The 13,988-nt window shown below is 34.9% G+C and overlaps 1 protein-coding gene across 3 annotated transcripts in view; it reads left to right on the forward strand.

The window, feature by feature from the left end:
• Nucleotides 1-13,988, forward strand: part of tty (tweety) — a 219,184-nt gene that overhangs the window by 96,320 nt on the left and 108,876 nt on the right. For all 3 annotated transcript variants that reach the window (XM_074119138.1, XM_074119139.1, XM_074119140.1), the window contains one exon: nucleotides 8,960-9,147. In XM_074119138.1, the coding sequence (XP_073975239.1) occupies nucleotides 9,007-9,147 (141 nt within the window). In that variant the 5' untranslated portion in view covers nucleotides 8,960-9,006. The remainder of the gene's footprint in view (nucleotides 1-8,959; nucleotides 9,148-13,988) is intronic.

A 13,988-nucleotide genomic window follows, 5' to 3' on the forward strand; every position in this document is an offset into this window, starting at 1 on the left:
TATCACTTAACTGAATGGTCTTTGGTCATAAAAAAAGTCGGGAACCACTGCTGTAGATTAATCTGCAAATAAATGTATTTTACATTGAATATGTTGAGTTTGTATGATTTTTTTTATGTGATGTTTTGAACTCCCTCAGATTTTTGTATCGAAAATGGCTCTAGAATTTTCGCGAATTTTCTAATTGTAGATTATTATTTCATTATTATATGTAGACTATTAAATAATACGAATAATTTTTTAGCAAAAAATCTTGGAATAGCATAATAAGAGATGGGTTAGGTTCCCCATTTATTTCGGTGAAATACTTAAGCATATGTATATATAGTATACGAGGTGTGTTCAAAAAGTAACGGGAATTTTTAAATTTCGCGGGTTTGGAGAGTCTGATTGTAAATTTTTTTTTTTTATTATGTTGGTACACATGCCCCTGAAGTACGATAAAATTTTCAGTAATATTCATTGTTTACTTCTTAAGTGGCAGCCGTTAAGGTTAGACGTGTTTTTCGAGCTTGGCGATTTTTGTTTGTTAAAAAAAATGGATCAAAGAATTTGTATTAAATTTTGCGTAAAAAATGAAATAAAGTGTAATAAAGTGTATGAAATGTTAATAAAGGCATATGGTGAGTCTGCTATGAGTAAAACAAGGATTTACGAGTGGTATAAGCGTTTCCAAGATGGCCGCGAAAACGTTGAAGATGACGAACGACCTGGACGTCCAAGCACATCAACAACCGATGAAAACGTGAAAAAAGTGAAAGAAATGGTTATGAACGATCGCCGAATCACAATCAGAGAAGTCGCTGATGATGTTGCCATATCAATTGGCTCATGCCATGAAATTTTTTCGGATGTTTTGGGTATGAAACGTGTGGCAGCAAAATTTGTTCCAAAATTGTTGAATTTCGAACAAAAACAGCGGAGAATGGAAGTTGCTCAAGAGTCACTCAATGAAGTCGACAACGATGCGGATCTACTGAAACGTGTTATAACAGGTGACGAAACATGGGTTTACGGATATGATGTCGAAACTAAGGCTCAATCGTCCCAGTGGAGGCATTCTGGATCGCCAAGACCGAAAAAGGCTCGACAAGTGCGGTCGAATGTGAAGGTTATGCTCACTGTGTTCTTCGATTTTAATGGCATAGTGCATCATGAATTCTTGCCACAAGGTCAAACAATCAATAAGGAGTACTACCTACAAGTTCAACGCCGTTTGCGTGAAGCAATCCGAAAAAAACGCCCGGATTTGTGGCAAAACAATTCATGGATTTTGCAAAGGGAAGGGATTAGCTATGAGGTTAGCATACTGGACTCCCACGCGGAGGTCCCGGGTTCGAATCCAGCAGCTGACCCTTAGATTTTCTCTTCCTAGGAGCTTCTTACAGCTCACTGTCCGGTGATGGACAGTGTTGTCTGTAACGAGAGAACACTGTCCGGAGGCCGGCAGTGCACTGGAAAAAGCTCCGGGCGCTAATGACCTCAGCTGTTGATGCGCAAAAAAAAAAAAAAAAAAAAAAAAAAAAAAAAAAAAAAAAAAAAAAAAAAAAAAATGGATTTTGCACCACGATAATGCACCTGCTCACACTTCATTGCTTGTTCGTGAATTTTTGGCCAAAAACAAAACTTTAACGATGCCCCAGCCTCCATATTCGCCAGACATGGCTCCATGTGACTTTTTTCTATTTCCAAACATAAAGAGAACATTAAAAGGCCGTCGTTTTACAAGCATAGATGACATTAAAAGCGAATCGCTGAAAGAGCTGAAAGCTATCACAAAGATCGAGTTTCAGAAGTGTTTCGAGGATTGGAAAAAGCGCTGGCACAAGTGTATTGTATGCGAAGGGGACTACTTTGAAGGCGACAATATTAATGTAGATGAATAAATAAATATTTTTTCAAAAAACGAAAATTCCCGTTACTTTTTGAACACACCTCGTATAATGTACAATATATTACTGTGAATGACCGAAATTGGAGAATGTCAACAAGATTCACTTGGAGAATGCTGAGATTCACATTTTTTTATTTTATTTATTTACAAGCTTATAGGTAAATACCTTTAGCTGGGAGTTGTAACAAAAATGCACAAACAGTAAAAAATGAAAGTAAATAAATGAAAAATACAAAATAGAAAAATAAAAAATAAAATAAAGTAAAATAAATAAATACATAAAATAACATTTTATTAATATAGTATTAAAATAAAGGAAACTATTCTTTAGGAGGTAAAAAAGTGGAAAACTAAAACATAACTCATAGACTTACATAAGTGAAAAATAGCTTAATTAGATAAACATAAATTACTCAACAGTTATCACTCTGAGAGCAGAGAACTTCTGAGCTTCAGAGCTTGGTACATAAAACTGTAAATATCATTAATTTGATGCACACTATTTAGATATATCTAACAACTTGAGAAGGTTATCATTTTTAGATTCATTTGAAGAATGGTACGAGTTGAGAAAGTGACTTCTGACGGGTAACAGTGAGGTACATTCAAAGAGGAAATGAACTATTGAATCTGGAGAAAAAGAGCTACAAATGAGGCAAAGATTGTTTTCATCAAATTCATAATAGGTTTCATTAATATAGAACCTTGCCTTGAACATTCACATTTATGTTCGAAATATTTGCTAAATCTCCTTATTTCTGACCGGCAAATGTCGACATTCGCCAAGAACTGATAGTGAGTGTTGAATAATTTTTTTTTTCTTACGTTTTTAAATCATACTTTATTATTATGATATAAGTCAAACTATCAGAAAGCTTTAGTAACAGCACATGTAAACTAACTTAAGACGAACAGTACATTCTAACCTAATTTAAGAAAAAGTTGCACGCACCAGCAAACCTTGCATAAGACTATCAAACAACAGTGTTCCAGAGTATTTCAAATAGATGCCACTCACTCACAATGGCATTACAACCCAGTTAGTTGGGTCCTGGCCTCCTCGATTTTAATACGCCAGTCGTCCCTCTCTATTTGACGGCGCCAAGGTCTATTCCTTAAAGACAATCCGGCTTCATTATTGTTTCGAGGTTCCGTAATCAGATGATTTAGGATGTGTGAATGATTAGCCCACAGCACCCGAGTCTGGTGGTAGGGCTGCTACCTTAGATCATCCAGACCTGCTCCCCCATCCGGGGCGGCTTCCTAGGGGCGGTAACCCTAGGAAGTGTACTGTGTGTGTGCTTTTGTCAGTGTATTATGTAGTGTGTACTGTTCTGGTGAATGTGCATGGTTTACTGAGCTGTGGTAACCCGTGGGAACGCTGCTCCCCAAGTGCCTGCATGCAACAGACCCCCCCTTGCGGGGTCAAATAGATGCCAAGTGGCCTCAATCACGGCAGAGAACAAAGGATTTTGGCGAAAGGCGGCTTCTCGTTTCGACATACATCGAAGCATATCTGTGCTTTTATCGACATACAGTGATGGTCCTAATGTTAAGAATACACCCAAATATTCGGTCGTTCACTGAAGTATTTGGTATGTGTAGACATTCTCCAATTTCGGTCTTTCGCAAGTCCAGACTTATGGACTTACATTTGACTTAAAGAATCAAATAAATCTATTCTACTCTCAGTGACAGACTTTAGCGATTCACAAAACTGTAATAAACATTTCTCTGCAAACAAATTCGTAATTTATACTTAAATAACCTTTGAAACTTTTACGTCTGTGACAATAGTAATATGTGAAATGATAGAAATCACGCGGGACACTTGTTATGAAGAGAACTTGTTTAATAGCGAGACTCCATGTTACAATGTTCTTGTTACATTAGAAGAAATTTTAATAAGTCAAAAATAAGTATCTCCATATCTCCATCGGTTATTTAGGCACACTACAGGTTGCGTTCCACTTGGCGACCACAACGACCACGACCACGACCGCGATTTTGGCCGTTCCACTTGCTTGTGGGCGTTGCGATCGAAAACCCAAGTGGAACGGACTGTGGGCGTTTTAACCGTTCATGTAAACATTACATATGGCGGCTTCGAAAATAAGTTAGAATAAACTTTATTAATTATTGGTAAAGTTGACTTATATTAAAAGAATATATATAATTCAATTTTTTATATTACATTTTAGTGGAGTATTTATAAAATTTACGTTTAAATAAAATTAAAATGTCTTTTGTGGCAACAGTTGGATATTTATTAATAATGCTTTAGAAAGTTCTTTATCTAGTTCCGATTAGAGTGGAATGTAATTTTACAAAATCGCAATGATAAAAAGCGAAAACTTAGGCCACGTATTATTAACTATCAGAGTAATTGATCTTTATTCAGATGAAGAATTTAAAAGTTATTTCAGGTAAATGATTTTGTTTATTCAGTGATTTAGTGTGTAAAGGGATAAGTAATTATTTATTTATTTATTTTTTGTAGACTTTCGAGAAACACATTCTATTATTTACATGAAATAATACTTTCATTTACATGAGATAATTTTTTCGGTCGCCATATTTTGTTTTAAAAATTGCGCCAACTCTGAACGCCCACTTCGACCCAGCTTTTAAGGTGGGGCGTTGTGGTCGTTGTGTGGGCGAAAATAATGACGTCATTAGTGACGTTTTCGCCACGACCACAACGACCGCGGTCGCCAAGTGGAACGCCTGAAAGTATGTTTTGGTCGTTGTGGTCGCCAAGTGGAACGCACCCACAAAACAATCTAGAAAGAATAATTAAAATTTTATTTTTTATCTCAACCTATCAATGAAAACCAAACAAAAACAAAAAACATCTAAAACGTCTGATAAGAAAAAAATGCGAATTTATAAAATTTTAGAAGTTTTTATCAAAATGAGTAGTTGTCCTCAAATTTTATGGTTATCATTGATATTTATCTTTTATTTCTGAACTCTCATACACAAAGGTTTAACACTATATAACCTTCTACATTAACTGAAGCTACGAAAACAAAAACAAAAAACTAGTTTATCAGTTGTAGGAATTCGATTGTAGATACTATAAAAAAAATCGCGTCACAAAAGAATTAGTCAGACATTGTTGCGCCAAAGAAACAAATATACTGATTGGGAGAATGATGGGCTATGTTAACAGCTTGGCAATTTATCCATAGAAATAAGATAATAGAAGTACTTTCGGTTTTTTTGTAATGTTAATTTGACAGCAGGTGGTCTAGTCTATTCGACCTACGCAAAACTCCGAAAAAGATTCCTCCAGAACTGTACCACTTGTATGAAATTAGGTTTGCACTATCTGTATTTGTTATACTAGTTGAAAGTTTTAATTATCCCTCTTGGTTTTGAAGTATTTTGTTAATATATGTATTTAGTATACACAAATCGAAGTAGCCTAATTCATGTAATGTTAGTCCTTAGACTTGGACATGTAGAGACCATTGAATTCCCCAGTTTGTAGCATGGTTGTTGAAGTTAAAGGAAACCGATTAATAGTTAAATAAGTTAAAGCTAGATAGCAGCAGAGAGTTATTGTACAGTAAAAGCTCCTTATTCACGCTTCCTTCATTCGCGTTTTCACTATTCGCGGATTAAAAAAATGCGACCCAATTTCTTATATTCGCGGATATTCGCGGAAGTACACTATGATAATAAAAGGATTCCAATAGGTATCCAACCCAATATCCTTTGTAAATGCCGTCAAATGGACTAATAAAAAAAGTAAAATAGATCTTAGTATTACAACTTTGCCTAAAGTATGTTGTTAAATGATATCGCCGAGGACTTTGACATAAGCCGCCTTCGCCGCGATCGGTGTTTTTGAGAATGTAAACGCACAGAATGAAAGCAATTGTTCGTGATCCAGCAATAGAAAAAAAATGGAAGTGGCGTTGTCATTATGGATCGAAGACCGCATCCAAAAAAAGGGTGCCCCTGAGTGGTCCAATGGTCCGGGAGAAGGCAAAGTATCTTTACGCTCATTTTAAAGAACCTGATGGTAGTTGTAGTGGCAAGTTCAAACTTTGACTGCAAACAAAAGCTTTTAAAAACTGCCAAGCAAGAGAAAATTACAAAATTCTTCAAACCATTGCCTAAGCCTTAAGATAATTAATCAAAATGTTCAATAACTTCAATTAAATTGATTTTTTTATATATTTGTTTTTTTTTATTTTGTCAGCTAGGAACGTCTCCCCTATAATCCCATATAAATTACCATTCCGTATTCACGGTTTCTGTATTCGCGGCATATTTATGGAACATATACCCCGCGAATAAAGAGCTTTTACTGTACTGATTGGGAGAATGATGGGCTATGTTAACAGCTTGGCAATTTATCCATAGAAATAAGATAATAGAAGTACTTTTGGTTTTTTGTAATGTTAATTTGACAGCAGGTGGTCTAGTCTATTCGACATACGCAAAACTCCGAAAAAGATTCCTCCAGAACTGTACCACTTGTATGAAATTAGGTTTGCACTATCTGTATTTGTTATACTAGTTGAAAGTTTTAATTATCCCTCTTGGTTTTGAAGTATTTTGTTAATATATGTATACACAAATCGAAGTAGCCTAATTCATGTAATGTTAGTCCTTAGACTTGAACATGTAGAGACCATTGAATTCCCCAGTTTGTGGCATGGTTGTTGAAGTTAAAGGAAACCGATTAATAGTTAAATAAGTGAAAGCTAGATAGCAGCAGAGAGTTATTGTATTTCAAATTTTTACACTTCCAGTAAAATGACCGCTGGATAGTTATGTTGGTGACCAATAGATCGCAGGAGAATGTTTTTTTAGAACATATCAAATAAGAGTTAGGATCGGTAGATTGCCTACTAATTACACAATTCCTTCCTAATTTAACAGTTTCCTTATTACTATACTATTTCCCTTTCATCACACATCTGTTAAGTATTTGTTTGGGTAAACAGCTACAGGACATTCAAGAAGTGTGCTCTTGTCCTTTATCTTACAAATTCTTCCAATACCTACGTTTGGTACCCGTTCTTGCATGCAGCACTTTTGAGGTGTTCTGTAAGTATATCTATTCTCGAATCACATTTTCTCTGCTATTCTTATATTTGTCTTTAATAAGGATAATTTTCATTAAATTTTGCAAGCTAATTTGAAACCTGCATTAGGATAAAATCATTTTAGAGGATTGTGGGGCTGATAAGTATAAGTTACTAGAAGTAATTACTCACATTGATATTGCTACAAGTATTTTTGGTGATTGAAACAACCATCATATTGAAACAACTAATTCAGGTACAGAGAGCAGTTGATAACCTCATTTGCAAAAAATGGTAGACTCTGGCTTGCGAGTCTGAGGAGGCACCTTTAATGGCACAGTACATGCTACACAAGTTGAGTAAAGTGCATTATTTGATAAATTAAGGAATAACTTTTATCCTTTACATGAAAGATATTGATCACTTGAATATGTGGCAGGAGGTTTCCAATTTTTTTGGTAATTAAACGCATCTCTCCCAAAATTACCAAATAATGATTAAACCTTCTTGTTTGTAACAGATGTAAAATTAATTTTTAGCTATTTTGTGTATGCTTGAGAACATCTAAAACTCTTAGAAAAATCACTCGGAAAACGACTTATTTCCCGATATTAAGAAAAATACTAGCTTTACTGCGTTGGCAATATTTTTAGTAGAAAGGGGATGAAAAAATACATAAAAATGACCTATCGCGTGCTCTTCTTTCTCTTTGATAACAAGTTAAAAAAATTGAAATATGATTAATAAATACCAGATTTTGAAATGGCCTAGCACCTTTAATTTTGAAGATATCGAATTGCGGTTTCCGGTTTCTTTCATAACTTTTTATACTCTTTAAAACTGTGTATATGAAAATGGGGGTCAACCGCAAACCTTCACTTTTGGTCGCACGTCAGCCGCGTATGCGGGCAGGAATCTAAAACCAAGTCACATATTCTGAAACTAGAGGTGACGGGCAACAAATTTTTCCTCTGCTATTTTTTGCTCAGATTAACCGTTTAAGTATGAAATGCATTTGAGCCGTCTTAAAATGAACACCCTGTATATGTATATGCGATTTTAGTTTTTTCTTTGTACATAATTAAACGATGAAAATTCCTATTAAGTACTAATAAAAAAATGTGTTTGTATTTAATGCCAATGTTGCACTACGATTATGATTTTATGTTAAAAGACATTAAGGAGTTTTTCTGATAATATTTAAGAAAACATATAGATATTGAATGTACTATATACATATTTTGTTTTATAAAAAACTGAAAATATACAACTGAAAGACACCATTTTGACATAACAATGAAACTGATATTTACCAGTTGAGTTGACCCGAATTGACTTTCCATTTTTGGTTGTACGGCGATATCAGTATTCAACAAACACAAACGCACACACCCACACACACATATATATATATATTCTCTGAATGTTATATGAAAAAGAGAGGCGGAAGTGTCACTCTTATCTAGCGTTCCCTTGTTGCCATTTGGGATCCTCTATGGTAGCCGCATCCCTTTTAACTTGATGTGGGATATGAGACTTAAACATTCGGTTTAAAGGAAGCAAATTCCATTTTTCACGCTTTATTTGTGATTGTTTCAGACAGTTGTTTATGCAACATAGTTTACAATAAATAAGTAATTTATACAAATAAAAAATTTACCCATTTACATTATTATGAACTCAAAAAAATAATCTTTTTTGAATGGACTAATGTAGAAAGAGAACGATAATGTTTTTTCAATGTAATAATTTGGCTTATTATTTTATTTAACCCTTAGGGGATCGCTCGAGTATAGGTTTGTCGCACTCAAGGCTACTACACTTCAGCACTGATGTCACAAACGAAAAATTTATTATCAAAATAATTTTTGAATAAAATTGAAACGCAGATTGCATGACTCATTGCAAATACTTAAGAGATAAGGATAGGTTATGTTTTTACTAAAAGCATTATCATATACTATATATGTTTTAGTGGCCAAATGTTTTTACAAGAGCATACGTATTTTTGTTGTTTCAGGATGCTAGAATGTAGTTGAAATAAGGCCCAACTAATTGAGCCAAAGAATGGTTCAACTCATGTTAGAGCAGGGGTCCCAGTATCGGCCCCCGCCTCTGGCCAAATTTTTCCATGCGCTGCCACATGTGAACATATCGCTACATCTTGTCAATTCTACCTTCGCTTTGGATAGTGATGTGTATATTGAGGTAATTTTTTAAAAATATATATTCTTATTTATATTTATTTTGCTTTATTTTTCAAAAAAAAAATCAGCCTTTAATAGACATTTATTTGACAAGTGAAGAATGCAATGTTTCTGTAATCTAGTTCCACAATTGATGTTAAATAACACAATTTTTTTTGAAAATTCGTTTGGGTCCGCCATGCTGGCTAAAATCAAAATACTTAAATTCTGAAGGATTTACAAAGAGAAAGAAAAAACATCAATGAGTTCTTATTTATTCCATTCTTAAACCATAGGTAAAGGCAGTCAAACACAAGGCAAAAGAATACAACACATAGCTTGTAATAGCTTACATGTGTCTTGTAACAAATGTCAGTATTATTAAGAAATAATATTATTTTATGCGATGACAATATTCGCTTACAATTCTTAATGTCCCTGATTCGAAGAAAACAATCATAATATTTTTAAATCAAGACTTCGCAAATATTAACATTCTTTTCATTTTTATAATCTGAATAATCGTTCACCGCATTTTCATTTTTATTGCATAAATCGTTCACACTAATTTGTTGATTAAATGCGTTCAGTAAATATACAAATTTTTCAATCGAAATAGTGCCAAATTTAATTTATCAATTTACCAGCTGGCATTCGTCTGCATACTACTGCTGGAATGTCCCGGATTTGTTATTAACTTAGACGGTTGTTTTTGCACCCAAAACAATTGATAAAATAACCTCTTGACATTTTACCTAAACAATCGAATGAAAAAATATGTGTGCGCCTAACCTTACTGATCCAGGGCCACTACGAAAATGAATCAGCCTAGTCCCAAGAAATTATACCGCGTATAGCGAGAAATTTTTAGTTTTCTGTTTAGCATAATAAAATTTAAATATGAATTGGTATCTGTACTTTCCCTTGTAGTATCAAATTCTTACCCTTTCGGTGAAGTACCGCACCCACTGGTCGCGAATAGTTAACCATACAATCTTTCGAACCTATCCTTTTATTAATTATTTATTTTTTTATAAAGTTAGGATCAATATAGGAAGGTTCGGAACAAAACTAACTAGTTTAGTTGGTGAAGTTACTTACTGAACACTACTCAGAAAGAACCTGAGTTTTCTAACTCTAAGAAATTGTTTCAGTAAATAAGCGGTTACAAAATAGATTTAAAAAAAAAAATAGCCTTCTCGCAAATATTTTCTACTCACGAACTTAGTTTTTGTTTTTATATTTGAGTCGTTTTAGCAGCTGGTGCGTTCCGTTCTTAATTAGCGGTTTTTCGCAGTATTTGATTTACTTTCTATCTCGGTTTATGACTTATTCAGTTCTTAACGGTGAAATAGTCTACTTACTTAGACGCTTGCAATCAAGCAAAAACGAAATAAAAATATTTTACTAATAAAAAAAAATTATATTTTATATGCATATACTTCACTATAGCAATGACATGTTGATAAGCACCTATTTATAGAATCGTCAACGAAATTATTTTTATTTTTTAGCAATAATTTAATTATTTTTTAAATTTTTTATTTATTTTGTAACAGTAATCACTAATCAATGTACAGGTTTGAAGTTCGGTTGATGTTAGATTTTTTGGCACATCCAGAGTTGTATTCCAAACGTCCATATTGGGGCTAGGGGGTATATAGTTTTCTTTTGTTCGTCAGGGTCAGTTTTGAACGTTTGTCGAGTAGTCTTTTCAACATTTTATACCTCAGATTGAGGTCAATTCGTTTGAGTCTCGTGTGGGGGTTCCATGTTAGACGTTTGTCAAGATGTAGTCCGAGATATCGTACTTGGTTAGTGATTGGTGTAGAAGTATTGTGGAAGGAGAGAGGAGGGAGAGTTTTCTTGTTTAAGGTGAATACTATGTATTTAGACTTACATTCGTTCACTTTGATTCTCCACTTTTGCAGCCAAGGCTCGAGAAGATTTAGGTGTGATTGGAGTGCACAGCATGCTATTACAGGATCTAGATAAGGGGATGAAATAGCAGTACTGTCGGTGAAAGTAAAAGTAATTGTAGTCGGATGAGTACGTCCGGATGAAGAGTGAAGACTGAAGAAAGATGTTCAGCAAAGTATTGGCCTTTCTCTCCATTGGATTTAGCCCAAAAATTGTACGGAAGTCTTAGTGGGAGAGATGATTTTTGTATTTGACTATTTTTTTTTTTTCTGGCGCATCAACTGCGAGGTTATTAGCGCCTCACACTCTTTACTTTCCACTCGAACTAGAATGGCGCTTGCCCAAAGTACCCAGCATCCGAAACAACGCCTTCGAATGGTCAAAGGCGGAGGGAGCCAAGGAGTTATGGTTTGATGGTCTTGACGTACTCTCTTTACCATCGCATCCGACGACGGGGAGAAGTCAGCCTAACATTCTCTAGCTAATAGCAGGGGATTGCTTACGAAATCATTTTACCTAAGCACTAACTAAATAAATACATTCATACCAGAAGATACATTCATACTAGAAAATACATTCATATCAATAAATACATTTATACCAGCAAGTACATTCATACCATTAAATACATTCTTACTAATAAATACATTTATACCAGCAAGTACATTCATACCAATGAATACATTCATGATAATAAATACATTTATACCAGCAAGTACATTCATACCATTAAATACATTCTTACTAATAAATACATTTATACCAGCAAGTACATTCATACCAATGAATACATTCATGATAATAAATACATTTATACCAGCAAGTACATTCATACCATTAAATACATTCTTACTAATTACATACACGCTTTCTCTGGAGGAGTGTACTCGATATTCCACTCCTCGCTTAAGATATCCTAACCTAGCTGAACTAAATTTTACTATATATGTTACAACTCCTCAAAAAGTCAAATAGCTTTCCTTTATAAGGGGAACCCTCTTTTAGTATAGTTTAGCAAGGTAGCCCTGTTCTTTGTCTCTTTCCTTTAAGTTGCCTGACACTCTCCTAACATGTGGATCACGGCCAGTCTCTCTCTACATAGAGGGCATTTCGGTTTCCTTCCGTTCACTAGCAGGTATCCGTGCGTGACTCTTGTATGCCCAATTCTAAGCCTGGTGAGCACTACCGACACTCTACGCGGGAAGTTCTCTACTATTGGATTAAGCTCTTGTGGCTTGATTTTCTTCAACTTCTCATTTAAGAGATCCCATTGGGACTGCCACTTTTTAAACATGGAGTACTTCGCATATGTTTTTAAGTCGGCCGGTCTGACAGGAATGGCTAGATCCGCATTTGAGCAGGCAGCCTGTTTGGCCGCTGCGTCAGCTCTCTCGTTTCCAGCCACCCCTACATGACCTGGTACCCATACAAAGATTACCTTTTTATCACATGTATTCAGATTATGCAATATCTCATGAATACGGGTAATAAATGGGTCGTCTGAGAATCTATCCTGAATGTATTTGACTATTCTCTTGGTTGCTGCCCAAAGAGAGAGAATAATTTAATTAAAGATGAGGAAAAATATAATCCTTATTAAACTAAAAAAAAAATTCTCAAGTCTGCATATTGATTGATTATAAGAATATATTAGGAATATTGATATTGAGTATTTTATTGCCCTCGAGTTAGGAATCAAGTTAGGAAGATTGTGACTTATTTATTTTTTGCCAGCTTACTGAACTCTACTCAGAAGGAACCTGAACTTTCTAAACTCAAGCTTAAAGCAATTCAACACAATACGGGCACATCCGAAATATGTTCTCACCGTGCCATCCATTAAAATCACGTGGGCTATAATACAGCTTTCGGCTAATCTATAGAATAGCGCCCCGGAGGCGTGGCCTGTTTATTTTTAAGTGGTGGGAAGTACAGCGCACCTACCGGTGAAAATTTAAACTACTTCCCGCCAATGAACTGTTTCGGATTGTGCGAATTTCGTAACGCTTATGTTTCGCGCGCATGCGCAGTACACTTTCTGCCTAGCAACTGCTTCCTGTTTAATGTATTAATAGTTCCCGCGAGTGCTCTGTATGTGACCTGAGGTGCCGTTATTTTGTAACTTTATGAGTATGAGCGTTTTAAATTTGCAGTTTTTTTTTAAATTAAAGCATGAGTGTAGTGTGAGTGAGGTTGGAGTAATGAATGTTATAAAATTTTGTATGGATGTTGGTTTTGTATGGTTGTATGGAGAGATTATCTGGAGGGAGTTCGACAGGTATACCCTCCTCAGGAAAAGGACTCCACAGAATAAGGTAAGTTTCTTTTGTGTTGTTCTGTGTAATTATTGTAATGAATCTTGTGACACAAATTAAAAAATTGAGGGTGATTAGGTAGGTTAGGAGGGGGTATGGGGGGCGAAGCCCCCATTAAGAAAAAATCAGGGGGTGTGGGGGGCGAAGCCCCCCATTAAGAAATAAATAAATAATTCGAAGTGATTCTGATTCGCTGTTACCATATAACCCGCTAGATTTAAGTGTACATATAAAATAAAGAAATAGCTTTATATTTATATTTGAATATGGCGGGTTCTATAGTAACAGCGAATCAGAATCACTTCGAATTAGGCCACGCCTCCGGGGAGCTATTCTAAAGATTTACCCAGCTTTCTTTTGAATGTTATGTCTTGTTTTCGTGTTTTGGTATAGCAGCTACTTCGTACCGTTCATGATTTAGGGGTAGTACGCGGTTCCCTGCAGTATTTGGTTTTCATTCAATCTCAGTTTATAACTTAGTCACTTTCTAACGGTGAAATAATCTATTTAGACGCGTGCAATTAAGCAAAAAAAGAACAAAAATTTCCTATAAAATTGAAATAACTTTTTATATTTCACATCACTGTAGCTACTGGCTAGTTGCTAAGTAATTAGTTATTTAAATATT

This window comes from Rhodnius prolixus, unplaced genomic scaffold (genome assembly GCF_049639745.1).
Source record: "Rhodnius prolixus isolate KJV_2025 unplaced genomic scaffold, Rpr scaffold_2, whole genome shotgun sequence".
NCBI classification, from domain to species: Eukaryota; Metazoa; Arthropoda; class Insecta; order Hemiptera; family Reduviidae; genus Rhodnius; species Rhodnius prolixus.